Here is a 15608-nt window from a genome sequence, read left to right on the forward strand (position 1 = left end):
ACTTGAACTCTTATTCTTACTCATTTTATGATGTCTTGTTTCTCTGTGAACAGACCTATTTTTCATTCTCTTCTCTAAGAGGAGAGTCTATTTGGACTATCCTAAATATCTGAAAGTATGCCTTACTGGCTTCATTTATATAGAGTGTTTTCCTGAAAAAGTCTTATATAATCTGTGTAAAATACCTCCAGTGAGTGGAAAGCATATGATTTGTTCATTTTTGCCATATCTAAAAGTAAATAGAAATATGTCTTTCATTTTTAGTGTTTGGCATTTTGGCATATGTGTTATTTTAAGTGCCTAGTTAGATTTTTTTAAATTAGATTTTTCAGTTTTTTATTTTTTTAACATTTATTCATTTTTGAGAGACAGAGATAGAGTGTGAGTGGGTAAGGGGCAGAGAGAGAGGGAGACACCACATCTGAAGCAGGCTCCAAGCTCTGAGCTGTCAGCACAGAGCCCAACACGGGGCTCAAACCCATGAACCACGAGATCATGACCTGAGCCGAAGTTGGACGCTTAACCAACTGAACCACCCAGGCACTCCATAGGTTTTTCAGTTTTAAAACTGTAATTATTTTGGGGAGCCTGGGTGGCTCGGTCAATTAAGTGTTCAACTCTTGATTTCAGCTCAGGTCATGATCTCATTATCCTGAGATTGAGCCCCGCTTTGGGCTCTGCGTGGAGCATGGAGCCTGCTTGGAAGCCTCTCTCCCTCTTTCTCTGCCCCTCCCCTGCTCGTGTTCTCTCACTCTCTCTCTCTCTCAATCTCTTTCTCAAAATAAATAAACTTAAAAAAACTTTAATTATCTTAATCAAACTTTAATAGTACAGTTATATTAATCCTTTTGCAAAATCATCATTGCATGATTTACCAAGTATTTCCCTCCTCCCTTTGGGGAACCAGTGTTGTGAGAAATAATTTGTCAAGGATTAAAGCCCAGATTTTCCCATGTTTGTTATTTTTAAAAAAATTTCTTTCATGTCTGTTTGTTTTGGGGGGGGGGAGGGGCAGAGAGAGGGAGAGAGAGAATCCCAAGCAGACCCCGAACTGACAGTGTGGAGCCCAATGTGGGACTTGATCTCATGAACCATGAGATCATGACTTGAACTGAGATCAAGAGTCGGATGCTTAACCAACTGAGGCACCCAGGTGTTCTTTCCGTGTTTGTTATTGATGTACTAGGAGAAAATTGTGAGTGGATTACTTCTTAACTGTTAGTCACAATCTACTGGAGTATAGTTTGTTCAAAGAAATTGATCTTTGTTTATGAAAGTTATAGTGAGCTTTTGGTTTTGTGTGGCTTCTCAGCTGAAGTTTTCCCTTTATGAAAATACCTAGGTATCTGCTATACAGTTGTAACCGATATTCATAATGGCTCATAAGCATACATTTCAAATTCATGCTCTGCCACCTTTTTGTTGATCAGAGATTAACTTGTTGCATATGTTTATGATAGGTGTATGTATTTTATTCGAATGCTTTCTAATGAGCTAGAACATTTGATTCATGTGTATCAAAGAGCTTTTAAACTGTAAAGTACTATGCAGATATCAGGGTGTAGGAATCATAGCAGCCGTCCCATTCCTTTATGGTACTGGATATAAGACACCTAACATATCCAGTATAGTCTAGGAATGACTTACTGCATAGGTTTTGAAAGCAGATGAAATAGTACTTATCCTAGAGTGCTCTAAACTAGTGATTTCAGGCTTTTAGAATGTTTGCTGGTGTTCTTGATACAGTGTATTTCCTAAAGGGGATTTAGTATGTGGATTTTTTTTTTTTTTGAGAGAGAGCATGGGGGAGGGGTGCCAAGGGTGGGTGGAAAGGAGACAGATCTTAAGCAGGCTCCACACTCTGCAGAGCTCGACATGGGGTTCCATCTCGCAACCGTGAGATCGTGACTTGAGCCGAAATCAAGAGTCAGACACTTCACCAGCTGAGCCACCCAGGTGCCCCTAGTATGTGGAATTTGACTCACAACTACGATACTGACCAAAGGGGAAAAGAAAACATTGGAAACATGATTTAACACATATGGGTTAATTGGCCTTTTTTTTTTAAAGGAAGCTTGGGAATCTGCCAATAATTTGCATTTTCACATTGTTTTATTTTTTTTTTAATTAACACTTTTATTGTGTTTAAATCTTTTCTCCTCAACATTATCCCTTTCCCTTCTCTCCCCTCACCATATGAGCCTTTCTGTGAGAAGAGAAGTCATTAATGTACCGTCTCTGCCCTTCTTCCTTTCCTCATCAAGGGGCTTGGTATAGCAGAGTGGTTTATATTTTGTAGGATGATTGTTAAATGCTCAGAATTTGAGAAATGCCATATTAAAACTAAAACACACAAAAAAGCCTTTTTTATATATTTAATAGAATAAAGTTTTCATATTTTAAATCCAAAAATGATACATGCTCTAATATTAGTGACCATATAGGAACATATGGAAAGTAGTTGTTTCTCCATCCAGTTTTTGAAAAAAAATTTTTTTTTTACATTTATTCATTTTTGAGAGAGAGAGAGTACAAGTGAGGGACGGTCAGACAGAGAGGGAGACACAGAATCTGAAGCAGGCTCCAGGCTCTGAGCTGTCAGCACAGAACCTGATGCGGGGCTTGAACTCACGGAGTGTGAGATCATGACCTGAGCCGAAGTCAGATGCCTAACCGACTGAGGCACCCAGGCTCCCCTATAATTATTTTAAATGCAGTTCAAGAATTGTTAAATCTCACCTTTGTGGTAGTTAGAAGACAAGAGAATAGGAGATACAAGTTCTGTGTTTGTCGTGGGATGGGTATTCACATAGTTATTGAATAAGTAAATAAATACATGAATATAAAGTAGATTAATATAAGGACTCTCATGTAGGTATAAGAGTTCCAGACTGAGTGCCTCTGAAAGCAGGGACTCTGTCATAAATTCTGTAACCTCATGCCTGGCCTACTGCCCAACATTTGTAGGACATATAATCTAATTCTATGTTGCAGGACTGTAGAAGACTTTTTAAAGAAGATGCTATTTGCATTGACACTGAAGAGTGACTTTGACAGGAGATTAGGAGGAAAAGAATTCATTCAACATGTCTTTACTGAGCACTTACTATGTGCCCAGTACTCTTCAGGTCACTGACTTGGGACAAATTCTTATTCTCATGGAATTTTCATTTGTTAACATCCCAAGCTGAAGAGAAAGTATGAACTAAGACTCAGTGGCAGGACGTTCAGGGGACAAGTGTAGGCGCCTATTTTGCCTAGAGCAATGTTATGTTTTGTTTTTATTTTTTTTATTGTGTTCTTCAGAGCCTGAGGGTTCCTAAAAAGGGCTGAGGTGGAGAATTATGGGAAAACTGAGCAGTAGTGTGTCTCCTCTGCAGTCAGAGCAGCTGTCCTTTTGTTTGCTCATATATTGGTGCTCTTTACACAAAACCCCACGTGGGTGGGATGTGTAGATCTAATAAATGTTTGCAAATTCCTTTTAGCAGAACCATTTATTCGGAAAGTTTGATGAGTAACATAGATGTAAATGGGAATTATTCTTATTTAGGGGAGGGGATAGGCAAGATTCTTGCTCAGTCCACACCTCCTTCCCTTCTAAGGAACTGTGTGTCTAGGAAACCACAGAGTAGAATAGAAAGCCACTAACTTAGCACAGCTGACATGAGAATTCTGCATTCTACCAGGCAAGGCCATCTGCTTGGGGAGTGGAGATTTGCAGAGAATGCAGGTTTGAAGTTGTGAAGAATCACATGGCACTTTGGCCAGAGAAAGGTAACAGGATTGTTGGCATTGTTCAGCAAGCTGTTGGTCGCCAGGCTTAATGGTGGAACTGTGTGCCTTGTTTAGGGGAGTTTCTCCTACAACACTCAGCTGAGGTATGAAGAAGGTGTGCTGTTGTATTCTTGAAGGCTTAGGTGTTTTCCAGGTGGATACAATACAGTACAGAAGGACTAAGGGGATTTAGTAATTTGGCAGGAGGGATTGGGACATGGATGATGGAATATGGAACGTGAGCTGGATTGGAGGCAAAGAAAGAAAGGAGGAGTGCATGAATAGAGAGAATGGAGAGGGGCCAAAGGATCCACTGACATTGAAGAATTGTATTAGGCATGATTGAGTAAGCCATCTAGGGGGATGGGACATGTGGTTCTGGAGAGAGACTGCAGGTGTAGAGAAATTTCAGGTGAAGGCCGGATAGGAGTGTGCAGGACGAAGGGGGCTAAGGTGAATCCTACCCCCATTGCCCCTCAGTTCTGCACCAGTAGCTGGAATCTGATTTCTAAGAGTTGGAGAAGGAATATAGCTTGGAAGCAGCAATCACCAGCTCTCACCCCTAACCCGGAAGTTCATGGAGGAAGGGAATTAGCAGGGGAAACATTTAAGGACTGCAGTAACAGGAAGGAGCTGTTTCAGTGTTTAGTAGCAAAACATAATATTAGGAGATAACAGACCCAGGTTCTATGTGCTACACCTCTTTGGACCTCAGTTTCTTCATTTACAAAATAAAAGGCCACAAGAGACTTGGAGGGGGGTGGGGAAGAAATCCCAACCAGGAAGTGAAATCCCTTAATGGATCTGCCAACTTCTCTTAATGAGAATAGCAGGCAGGAGGTTTTCCTGGGGACATGGAATAGTGACCTACCCAAATACTAACGGAGCTCTCACCAGTTACCAGTTTTGTTTGTGAATATGAATGGACAAGAAAAGACATCTAAGTTTTAATGAAAGAGGAGAGTTTGGCTTATGTCTGAGCAGTAAGAGCAGCTGGATCTTGATGAAGCAATTAATCTGTGCTACAAGAGAGAACCTCACTTAAAAAAAGTGATATCCTGCTGGGATTGACCGGAAGCAGAGGTCTGTTCATCACATTCCCAAATTGGGATGGGGCATAAGGCACGGAAGTGTTTCCTTTCCTGTGGACCCAGGAGAAAACATTCTTGACCTTCCCCATAAAATGTAAACAGGCAAATAAATAATAAAAGAATATAGATAGTCCAAACACAAAAAGGTGTTTAACTTCCAATGGAAGGTAAAACATCGATCATCCTTTCCTACTAGATTGGCAAAGACTCATAAATACCTAGTGTTGAAGATTATTAATTTTTGATGTGGAAGACAATAAGAAGATGCTCTCACACACTATCAGATGGAGTAGACTGGGCTGAGTACTTTTGGTGCCTGGTTTGAGCACATCGGTCGGCATTTTGAAAGAGTATGCGTCTGAATCGGTATTTTTCACCTGTAAGAATTTACACAGCAGAAAAAAAAATATCAAGTGAACATTTGTGAATATGTCAAATGAACATGTCAAGTGAACAGGATGGTCATCAAAACGTTGGGTGCAATGAAACATTATGAAAACCTAAATGTTCATCAGTCTGGGATTGGTTAAAATATGATAGCAGCTAACATCTTTTGTAACATCATTTGTAACATCATAGCAGTAAGTTACAGGCACTGTCTTAAGCAATTTACATGTATTAAATTAATTAACTAATAAATTAATCTAAGACAATCCTGTGAAGTAGGCATCCCTACTTTATAGATAAACTGACATTAAAAAGCGCATCAATCAAACTTAACAGTGATTAGAGCTGTAGGTTGAGGGAAGGCAAGAGAGTGGGGGTGGGAGCTGGAAGAGAAAGAACCTTACCTAAGGATGCAGACGAGAAGGGAAAGGTTCTGTGAAGTTTGGTTTATGTTTTTTCACTAAATACTTACTAGTATTACAATTAAAAATTAAAATAAGATTGTTGGCATAGAGTACCGCTAAGATCTTAGCTAGCTCTCAAGTTGTGTTAATCAGTGAGTCTAGATATTTTGATTTACAGTGATGACGATGCCTGCGTTTATGCTGCATCGACAGCTTCTGCAGCTGGTGGCAGGGTTGAGGGTGCAAGGGGCTGATGTCTGGGAAAGTAACATAGCTATGCCCTCCACCCCCTTTGAATTTGGTTAAGAGTAGGATCTGGATTAAATGAACATCACAGAACCTTGAAGGGAAAACAAAGAAATAGTAAAAGAGCGTCGTGCCATCAAGTGTGGCAGAAAAATTTGGGAGAGGGAATTAAGTTTTGTTTTTGTTTGTTTGATTCACTTTGAATTCCAACATAAGGGGCTTCTTGTTATTTCTTAAATGGAATGTGTGGAAATGATACGTCAAGTAGTAAAGCGTTCAGATGCTCTGTTTGTGTTTTAATGCTGATGTGTAGTATGTGATGTAGTTGTGCAAAAACACTGATTATAAATGTATCCTGTCTCAGTAATACACACATGCCTGAAGAGTAGGAGTTTTGTTATAAACCAAAGCTGAATTTTATAAACCTACTGAATTTTCAGATTTCACAGTTTGCCCCCTGATCCTTACTGGTTGATTGACAGTAGTTCCCTGTCAAATAGGTAACAAAGTATTTGAAATAGTTTAGAAAATGAATGTCTGACCCCTAATTTCATTCTGTTTCTTGAATCACAGAATTTCAAAGCTAGATGGAGCTTTATAGGCAGTTTAGGCGATTTTTCTTTTTGGGGAAAGTAAGCTTAGAAGAAGTTAATGGACGGGTCCAAAGTCACTTTTGTGGCCAGTTAGAGCATGTACCGGGTCTCCTCATTTGTCACCTAGTCGGTCTTTTGTTTTAATTCTGCAAGTATTTACTGATGACCTTTTTCTGGCCTCGCACCATTTAGTTAAAATGTAACCACATTTATCCGCTTCAGAGCAATGAGGTGTTCCACGTTAAGTGAGTTCTCCTAGTTACCTCTGTGACGTTTACCTCTGAGATCTATTGTGTAACTTTTCCTGATAGAAATGTTTTTAAAACTTGTATCTCTCTATACTTTCTTAAAATATAGGGAACATGATTTAGCCTACCCTTTGTGATTTGTAGTTTCTGCCGTGGGAGTTAGGAAGGGAGGGTTTAGAAAGAGGTGGCAGGGAGAGACGTTTTTCCCTTACACCAGACCATATCCTTGGACACTGGAAGGGCTCTGTTTGCCAGCAGAAGGCTCAAAAGCCATTGTTATGTATGTGTTTCCACAAGTTGAAATTCATTTTCAAGCATGCACTATACTAAAATGAGCCACCTGTACCTTAAAAATGAGATGCCAGTTTCTAAATGTTAGCCCCATCATATCAGTCAACAAATACGTATGTGAGTGAGGTACCTGAAGTATAATACATTGAGCTTTGGAATATGCTCCCCGCTCACAATGAACAATTATGTCATACATCGTCTTTTTTTTTTTTTAATGTTTATTCATTTTTGAAAGACAGAAAGCACAAACAGGGGTGGGGCAGAGAGAGAGGGGGACATAGAATCTGAAGCAGGCTCCAGACTCTGAGCTGTCAGCACAGAGCCCGACGTGGGGCTTGAACTCATGAACCGCGAGATCATGACCTGAGCCAAAGTCGACACTTAACCGACTGAGCCACCCAGGTGCCCCATCGTCTTTTTTTTAAATGCTTATTTATTTTGAGAGAGAGAGAGAGAGCAGACGCGCACTTGAGTATGTTGTGAAGGTTTGTAACTGAAGTGCCTTTTTCCTTCGATACCAAAACTTCATTAACTTTTTTAAATTAAAAAATAATAATAAAAATAATTTTTGAGGTGAAGTTCACGTAATGTAAAATCAACCATTTTAGAGTGAACAATTCAGTAGTGTTTGGTACATTCACAGTGTTGCACAACCAGTGCCTTTGTCTCGTTCCAGACATTTCCATCACTCTGGAGTAAAACCCCTCACCCATTAAGCAACTTCTCCCCATTCCCCTCCACACTTCAGCCCTGGCGACCGCCAATCTGTGTTCTTTCTTTATGGATTTATCTCTTATGGATAGTTCATATAAATGGGATTATTCACTATGTGTCCTTTTGCGTCCGGCTTCTTTTCACTTAGAGTGTTCTCAAGCTTCCTCCAAGTTGTAGTGTGCATCAGTCTGTAACTTTTATGGCTCAATATGATTCCGTGGTGTGTGCATGCCACAGTTTGTTCACCCATTCATCCATTGATTGACATTTGGGCTCTTTCACCTTTTTTCTCTTGTGAACAGTGCAGCTATGAATATGGTTTACATTTAAACGTTTGAGTACCTATTTTTAATTATTTTGGGTATATACCTACCTAGGTGTGGAATTGTGGGGTTATAGGGTAGCTCTGCCTTTTTGAGGAACTCCCAGAATGGCTGAACCACTTCACCAGCAAGGTACAAGGGTTCCAAATTTCTCCACATCTCCCCAACACTTGTTATTTTCCAGTTGTTTTTTTTAAATATTGTTATTATAATAGGTGTGAAGTGACACCTCGTTATGGTTTTGATTTGCATTTCCCTAATGCTAATGATGTTGAGCATGTTTTCATGTGCTTGTTGGCCATTTGCATATATTTACAGAGTATTCAAATTCTTTGCCCATTTTTAAATTGGGTTGTTTGGGGGGTTTTTTGGTAAGAGTTCTTTATATACTCTGGATGCTAGACCCTGAGCAGATACATGGTTTACAAACATTTTCTCCCATTTTACATGTTGTCTTCACTGTCTTGTAATTCATTTTCTTGTAATATCCTTTGATGCACAAAAGTTTTTAATTTTGGTGAAGCCCAGTGTATCTGTTTTTTCTGTTGCTCCTCATGCTTTTGGCGTCATATCTGTGAATCCATTGCCAAATCCACAATGATAAAGATTTACTTCTGTCTATTCCATGAGTTTTACAGTTTCAGCTGTTCTATTTAAGTCGTTGGTCCATTTTTAGTTAATTTTTGTATATAGTGTCAGGTAGAGGTCCAACTTCATTCCATCTTTTATAACTGCTATAAGAACTTAAATACATTTAATTCATGACTTCTTTGAAATGTGTTTTTAGAAGTCAGAAATGGAGCAGGTTTTGCCGAACCCTGAATCATAGCGGTTTGCAACAGCACAATTACTTCTTTACTCACACTGTCATGACTCTCTTATTGCTTGGGGACTCTGGTTAACGGTGTCCAAAGTCAGGGATGGAGACTGACAAAGCTCGCATCACGTGGAGGTCACTATGAACTTTCTGAGCTTTTATGTAACTTCTTGTATTTCACTTCAAAATTTTATTTTTATTTTTTTCATTAAAAAAAAGTTAATTAGGGGCGCCTGGGTGGCTCAGCTCAGGTCATCTTCTCACAGTCCTTGATGGAGCCCATCATTGGGCTCTGCCCTGGGTGTGGGGGCTGCTTGGGATTCTCACCTTCTCTCTCTGCCCACCCCCCCACCTCCCAAAATAAATATATATTTTTTTAAAGTTCAGTTGTGGGACTAAAGGGGAAAAAAAACCCACTTCATTCACAAACTGTCACGATACACACAACAAGCTTCGCAGTGTTTGTAAAGACACATTTCAAAGTCGTGAATTAGATGCGTTTTAGTTCTCACAGCTCAGGCTCTTGAAGGCTACCACTTCAACATAATTCCACTGAGCAGAGTAAGTCACTTAGCCACATCCAGCTCGAAGAGACAAATTCAGTCCTACCAGGTGCCCAGCCAGAGAAGAGGAAGAAGCAGGTGGCTCACAGTGCCTACCAGGGCACATCACTCAGCATAGTGTTTGCAACATATTTGAACTATTTGTTCCAAGATACACGATTTAAAAACGTTCGCATGTAAGGAGGTAGGCAGTTTTCCTTAAAAGGGTGTAGTAAAACATCATTGATTCAAAATCAGAGGTAAATTTTATACTTAAATGTGGTTGCTGAAGGTTACTTTTACATTCCCCGTAAAGAAAAGTTGTTCAGCTAAGTGCAATGTGGGATTTAATGCAGAGAATTTTGGCTTAATTTAGAAAACATTTGTAACTAGTTTAGCAGAAAGTAATTCAGTGATGCTTACCAGTAGGTGTCAGCCACAGCCCGTGCAGTGGGCTGCCCATTTGTCAGGCTGGTTGGACCTGTACTAATTAATAAGGGTTCGGGTTTTTCCCCACCCGTGTTGTAATGAACTGCAATTTTCTTAAGGTCACCTTGCTTATTTTTAAATAAAAACACAGTGTATCTAACCGTTAATAAAGATATGGTAATGCACCATTAGCAGTAGAAACATTATTCAGTGCTTAATTGTGTGTGAAGCTGTGTATCTCAAAAGAGCTAACCAGTTTCTCACAGGATAATTAGAATGCTGTTGGATGGCATGAAATCGTCATCTGGAAAAAATGATCTCAGGTCAAGATATGATATTGATTGTAGCAGATAAAATAGATGAGTCTTTTTTCTGGATAAGTTTTTCCTTTTTAGAGGACCAGCTATTATTAAGCCTCTTACTGCCCCCTTCCCTCATCCTTCCATCCCTAGTTGCCTAGTTTGCCTAGGAAGCTTTGTATGTATGCCCATAAATGGAAGTGCATATTCTCCTTAAAAGAGAAGATACCCATACTAAAAGAAACATTTTGAGGATTTCTGCAGATCCAACAGTAACATCTGAGGAAAGACTTGTCATGAAGGATTTCATTGCATATATTGATATCAAAACATGTGGGGAAAAAAAAAGAATCACAGCATTCAGCATTTGAAAACTAAATATAAGTGACTTTATCAAAAATGGGTACTCAGTAAATGCTTCATTGTTCTCATAACAATATTCGTATTTAATATTTGGTTATCATAAAAGGACAAGGATATATGTGTATATAAGCAGCTTTGGATGCTGTGGCTAAGTATTTAAATTCATCAGTATGCCAACTTAAAGTGGTAATGTCATTTCCTTGTTTAAACCAGTGGATTTCTATTGTGTGCAGAATTTTTAAAAAGTTTTCCCATTTTATAAAATATAAGTTCTAGTGGTCTGTTCCAGGCCACTCTGCGAAGTCATTATAAACCTTCATACCCTATGGCCCAGGCATATCACACTAATGGTGTTTCTCTTACTGTTTAGAACCCAAATTGGATGTAATATGATTGATTACTCAATTATGTAGCAGTCTATGTGCATACCACATTATCGAATGTAATGGTTTTCAATTATATGAGACCTAACATGTTCACTGTTAAAAATTCAAATGATACTAACATAGATTGAGGAATAGAGAGCACCCCTGATCCTTTTCCTAATGATGATCATTGTTACTTGGTTTCTATCTGAAAAATTAGTTTGTTGCAAATACAAAACCTTCTAGTCCTCAACACCTATTAACACAATTGTTTTTATAACAGGATTTTCGAAAGTGTAAGATCTGTTCAGGGGCAGTGTTCGGGAGTTACAGCAAAATAGATTGTATTTGCAATTTCCCAGACACACCTCCCTGCCTCACATTTTCCTGTGTTGCTTCTTGTGCCTAGAAAGCTGACCAGAACCCTTCCTCTCTGCCCCATAGCAACCTCTGATAATTTATATTTGTCTTTCAGGACTCAAGCTACACCTAATTACTTCTAAAAAAACGATTACTGATTCTTTGTTATTGATACCTAGCTTACCTACAGTATGTTTGAGTGTAGAATAAATATATATCTATTACTCCTGACTCAGTGTGCTCCTTCAGTCTTAACAACTCCTGTCTTTGTGTTTGTGTGAATTTGACCTGGGTGGTGGGGAGGGGGGAGAGGGAGGGAGAGAGAGAGAGGTGCAGGCTGGCTTTCAGTTGCTTAGAGGAGGCTTTTCCTTTTACCCAGCGCCTCCGGCAGAGAGAAGCCCACTTGCAATCTGGGAGTGGAATTTCTGGGATTCTTTTTGTGGAAGGGCCAATCCTTCCAAAATTGGGACTGGGTAAGGCACCTAGATCGTCCCCAGCCTGTCTTTCCAGTGGCCTGTTTCCTACCCCTGCCGCCCCCCCCCCCCCCCCCCCCCCCCGACCACCTGAGCCCCAGGACCACTCTGTCCTGAGCTTAGTTAGGTTTGGCTTTCTGGCACCTGGGGATTTCCCTTATTTATTTAGTTTTTCTGAGGCACACAATTGGAAGTTTGGGGGTGAGTATTAGTTTTCTAGGGCTGTTGTTAACAGATTACACAGGATAGGGGGCTTAAAAGAACAGAAATGTATTCTCACTGTTCTGAAGGCCGGAAGTCCGAAATTAAGATGTGGGCAGGGTTGGCTCCTTCTCGGGACTCCGAGGGAGAATCTGTTACTGTTTCCTTGGTTCTGGTGGTTGCCAGTGATCCTTGATGGTCCTTGGCTGTGTCACTCCAGTATCTGGCTCTGTTGTCAGATGGCATCCTCCCCTCTGTGTATGTCTATTAAGAACAGTGTAACTTCTTCTGTGGCCGTTTCTCAAAAAGACACTGATTTTATTTATTTATGTATTATGTATTTATTTATTTAAAGTTATTTATTTTTTATTTTTTAATTTAATTTTTTATTTTTTAAAATTTACATCCAAATTAGCATATAGTGAAACAATGATTTCAGGAGTAGATTCCTTAATGCCCCTGACCCATTTAGCCCATCCCCCCTCCCACAACCCCTCCAGCAGCCCTCAGTTTGTTCTCCATATTTATGAGTCTCTTCTACTCTGTCCCCTTCCCTGTTTTTATATTATTTTTGTTTTCCTTCCCTCATGTTCATCTGTTTTGTCTCTTAAAGTCCTCATATGAGTGAAGTCATAGGATTTTTGTCTTTTCTGACTAATTTCACTTAGCATAATACCCTCCAGTTCCATCACGTAGTTGCAAATGTATTTATTTATTTTTCAGAGAGAGAGAGAGAGAGAGAGAGAGCAAGCAAGGGAGGGGCAGAGAGATGCAAACGGAATTCCAAGCAGGCTCTGCACTGTCAATGCAGATCCCAATGCACTGCTCAAACCCACGAAACTGCTAGATAATGACCTGAGCCAAAATCAAGAGTTGGGCATTAACCCACTTGAGCCACCCAGGTGCCCCAAGACACTGATTTTAAGCGTTCAGATTTATAGATTTAAACTGTAGTATGAGCCATGTAAGCATAAAACCCAGACCTGCTGATTTATTATTTTTGCATTATTTCCTTCAGATTTACACTGCCCCCCCCCACCAAAGATAATACTCTGTGTTTAAGCTCATTAGAACTGTTTGTACATTTCTCAAAGATAAAATTTAATTCTGAGTTTTTAATTTTCAGCCAGAAAACCTTGCTCAGAAGCTTCCAAACCTTGTGGAACTGTGAGTCTGTTTATTCATATTTTTATACACAACAAGAATGAAAATACTTTTAAGTTATTTGAAATACTAGGACATATAATTTTAATGTATTCATTTATTATATTTTGGTGTCATGGTCATAGAGGTAGACCTGAAGTTCTGCTAACCCCAATAGTATTTTAAAGTATTTTACCATTTAAATTTGTGTTTTAAATGTTTCACCTCAAGGTAGTAAAGATAATGAAAGATACTTTCACCCACCCCCCACCCCCCCACCCCTGGGTACAGCCTCTTTGTCACAGAATCCTTCTGGATAGTCAGTATAATTGGGAAGATTTATTATTGTTACTACATATGATACTTGATATAAATAGTCCAATGGTATAAAAGGTTTAACACACAGAGGAAAAGCCTATTTCTCTGTGTCCTCCACACTGCATTTGTTTTTTTAATTCTTTTGACAATTACCTCCATAATGCTAAATAATATGTTTACACCTTTGTTTTGTGGTGCATCAACTTTAAGTCTCTATTGACTTACCCGTAAGGAAGATACTTAGAACCTTACATTTCCCTTGCTTTCCAGCTCCCTGCTAATTTTGTTGAAGGAGAAGTTTGCACTGCTGTTTTTTGTTCTCTTAATTATTTGGCAAAATTTTCAGGAGGTAAAGTAAGGAAAACTAACTTTATACCTCCATCTTTAATCTGGGAGTCTGTCATTTCCTGTCTCCCCACCGCCCCATCCTTTTATTTTGAAAAATTTCAAACTAACAGAAAAGTTGAAAGCATAATACAGTGAACACCCATATACACTTCACATAAATTTCACCAGTTAACATTTTGCCACATTGGCTTTCTCTTTCTGTCTCCTACAGTCTTCCTCCCTTCTTCCCTTTCCAGCTCTCACACGCACACACACACAAATTACAGACATTATGATACTTTACTACTAAATATATCAGTATGTATCTCCTAATAATAAGGGCAGTATTGCATATAATTATACTATTATCACACTTTAAAAGTAATATTAACTCAGTAATATCATCTAATATGCATTTCATATTTTAATTACCCTAATCCCTCCCGTCCCCAGTGTCTTTAAAGTATTGTGCAGATTTGTCTGATTTTTTTCCTCTTGATTAGATTCAGTTTAATCATCTTTGGTAATGTTCTACCCCATTTGCTTTGTCAAGTTTTTAATTTCATTCTCTTTATATGTGTGTGTGTGTATATATATATATATATATATATGCATATTTTTTGAAAGCCTTTGAGAGTGTTGCATACATCATTTTTTTTTTTTTTTACCTCTAAATAGTCCAGTGTATATTTCCAAGAAAGATGTCTTAACATTATTTTAGGTCTATTTTTTGTTTTTATTTTATTTTTTTTTTTTCAACGTTTATTTATTTTTGGGACAGAGAGAGACAGAGCATGAACGGGGGAGGGGCAGAGAGAGAGGGAGACACAGATCGGAAACAGGCTCCAGGCTCCGAGCCATCAGCCCAGAGCCTGACGCGGGGCTCGAACTCACGGACCGCGAGATCGTGACCTGGCTGAAGTCGGACGCTTAACCGACTGCGCCACCCAGGCGCCCCTATTTTTTGTTTTTATAGGTTCTTTATAGTTTCCTTCATACAGGTTTTGAACATTTCTAAAATATATTTCTAAACATTTAATATATAATTTTTTGCTAGTGTAAATGAATTTTCTTTTTTTTTTAATTTTTTTTTTTTAACGTTTATTTATTTTTGAGACAGAGACAGAGCATGAACGGGGGAGGGGCAGAGAGAGAGGGAGACACAGAATCAGAAGCAGGCTCCAGGCTCTGAGCCATCAGCCTAGAGCCCGACGCAGGGCTCTAACTCACGGACCGTGAGATCGTGACCCGGGCTAAAGTCGGACGCTTAACCGACTGAGCCACCCAGGCGCCCCTGTAAATGAATTTTCTGTTAGCTCTTCTAAGCAGTTATTTTTTCAATATATGACCACTGTTGGTTTTAGTATGTTAACTTTATATCCTGCTACCTTGCTAAAATCTTATTGAATTAGTTTTATCATTGATCCCTCAAGGTTTTTCAGGAATACTCTCATGTCTGAAAATACAGATAGTGTTGTTTCTTTTTTTCTAAACCTTAATGCCTTTTATTTATTTTCTCTAGTCTAACTGCATTGGCTAGTCCCTCCAGAACAGTGTGAAATTGTACTTGAGATAATGGGCATCCTTGTTTTGTTTCTGACCTTAGTGGGAATGCCTCCAGGGTTGCCCCATAAGAAAGATGCTGACTTTACAATTAATGTGTGTATGTTCTATTGTGTTAAGTAAATGCCCATTTGTATTAATAATATATTGCTGCTTAACAAATTACCCCAGAATGTAGTGACTTAAACTGTAGTAGGGGTGCTTAACAGAGTAAATACTTATTATCTCATATTTTCTGAAGGTCTAGAATCTGGGCTTGGCTTAGCTGGGTATCTTGGCCTCAGTGTCTCTTTCAAGGCCGCAATCAAGGTTGTTGCCCAGGGCTGCTGTTTTTACC

General features: G+C 39.1%; 1 protein-coding gene across 5 annotated transcripts in view; it reads left to right on the forward strand.

Moving 5' to 3' along the window:
* Positions 1–15608, forward strand: part of LRRC28 (leucine rich repeat containing 28) — a 182614-nt gene that overhangs the window by 34150 nt on the left and 132856 nt on the right. For all 5 annotated transcript variants that reach the window (XM_047862309.1, XM_047862308.1, XM_047862312.1 and 2 more), the window contains one exon: positions 13047–13087. In XM_047862309.1, coding sequence (XP_047718265.1) covers positions 13047–13087 — 41 coding nt within the window. The remainder of the gene's footprint in view (positions 1–13046; positions 13088–15608) is intronic.

Source organism: Prionailurus viverrinus, chromosome B3 (genome assembly GCF_022837055.1).
Source record: "Prionailurus viverrinus isolate Anna chromosome B3, UM_Priviv_1.0, whole genome shotgun sequence".
Lineage (NCBI taxonomy): Eukaryota > Metazoa > Chordata > Mammalia > Carnivora > Felidae > Prionailurus > Prionailurus viverrinus.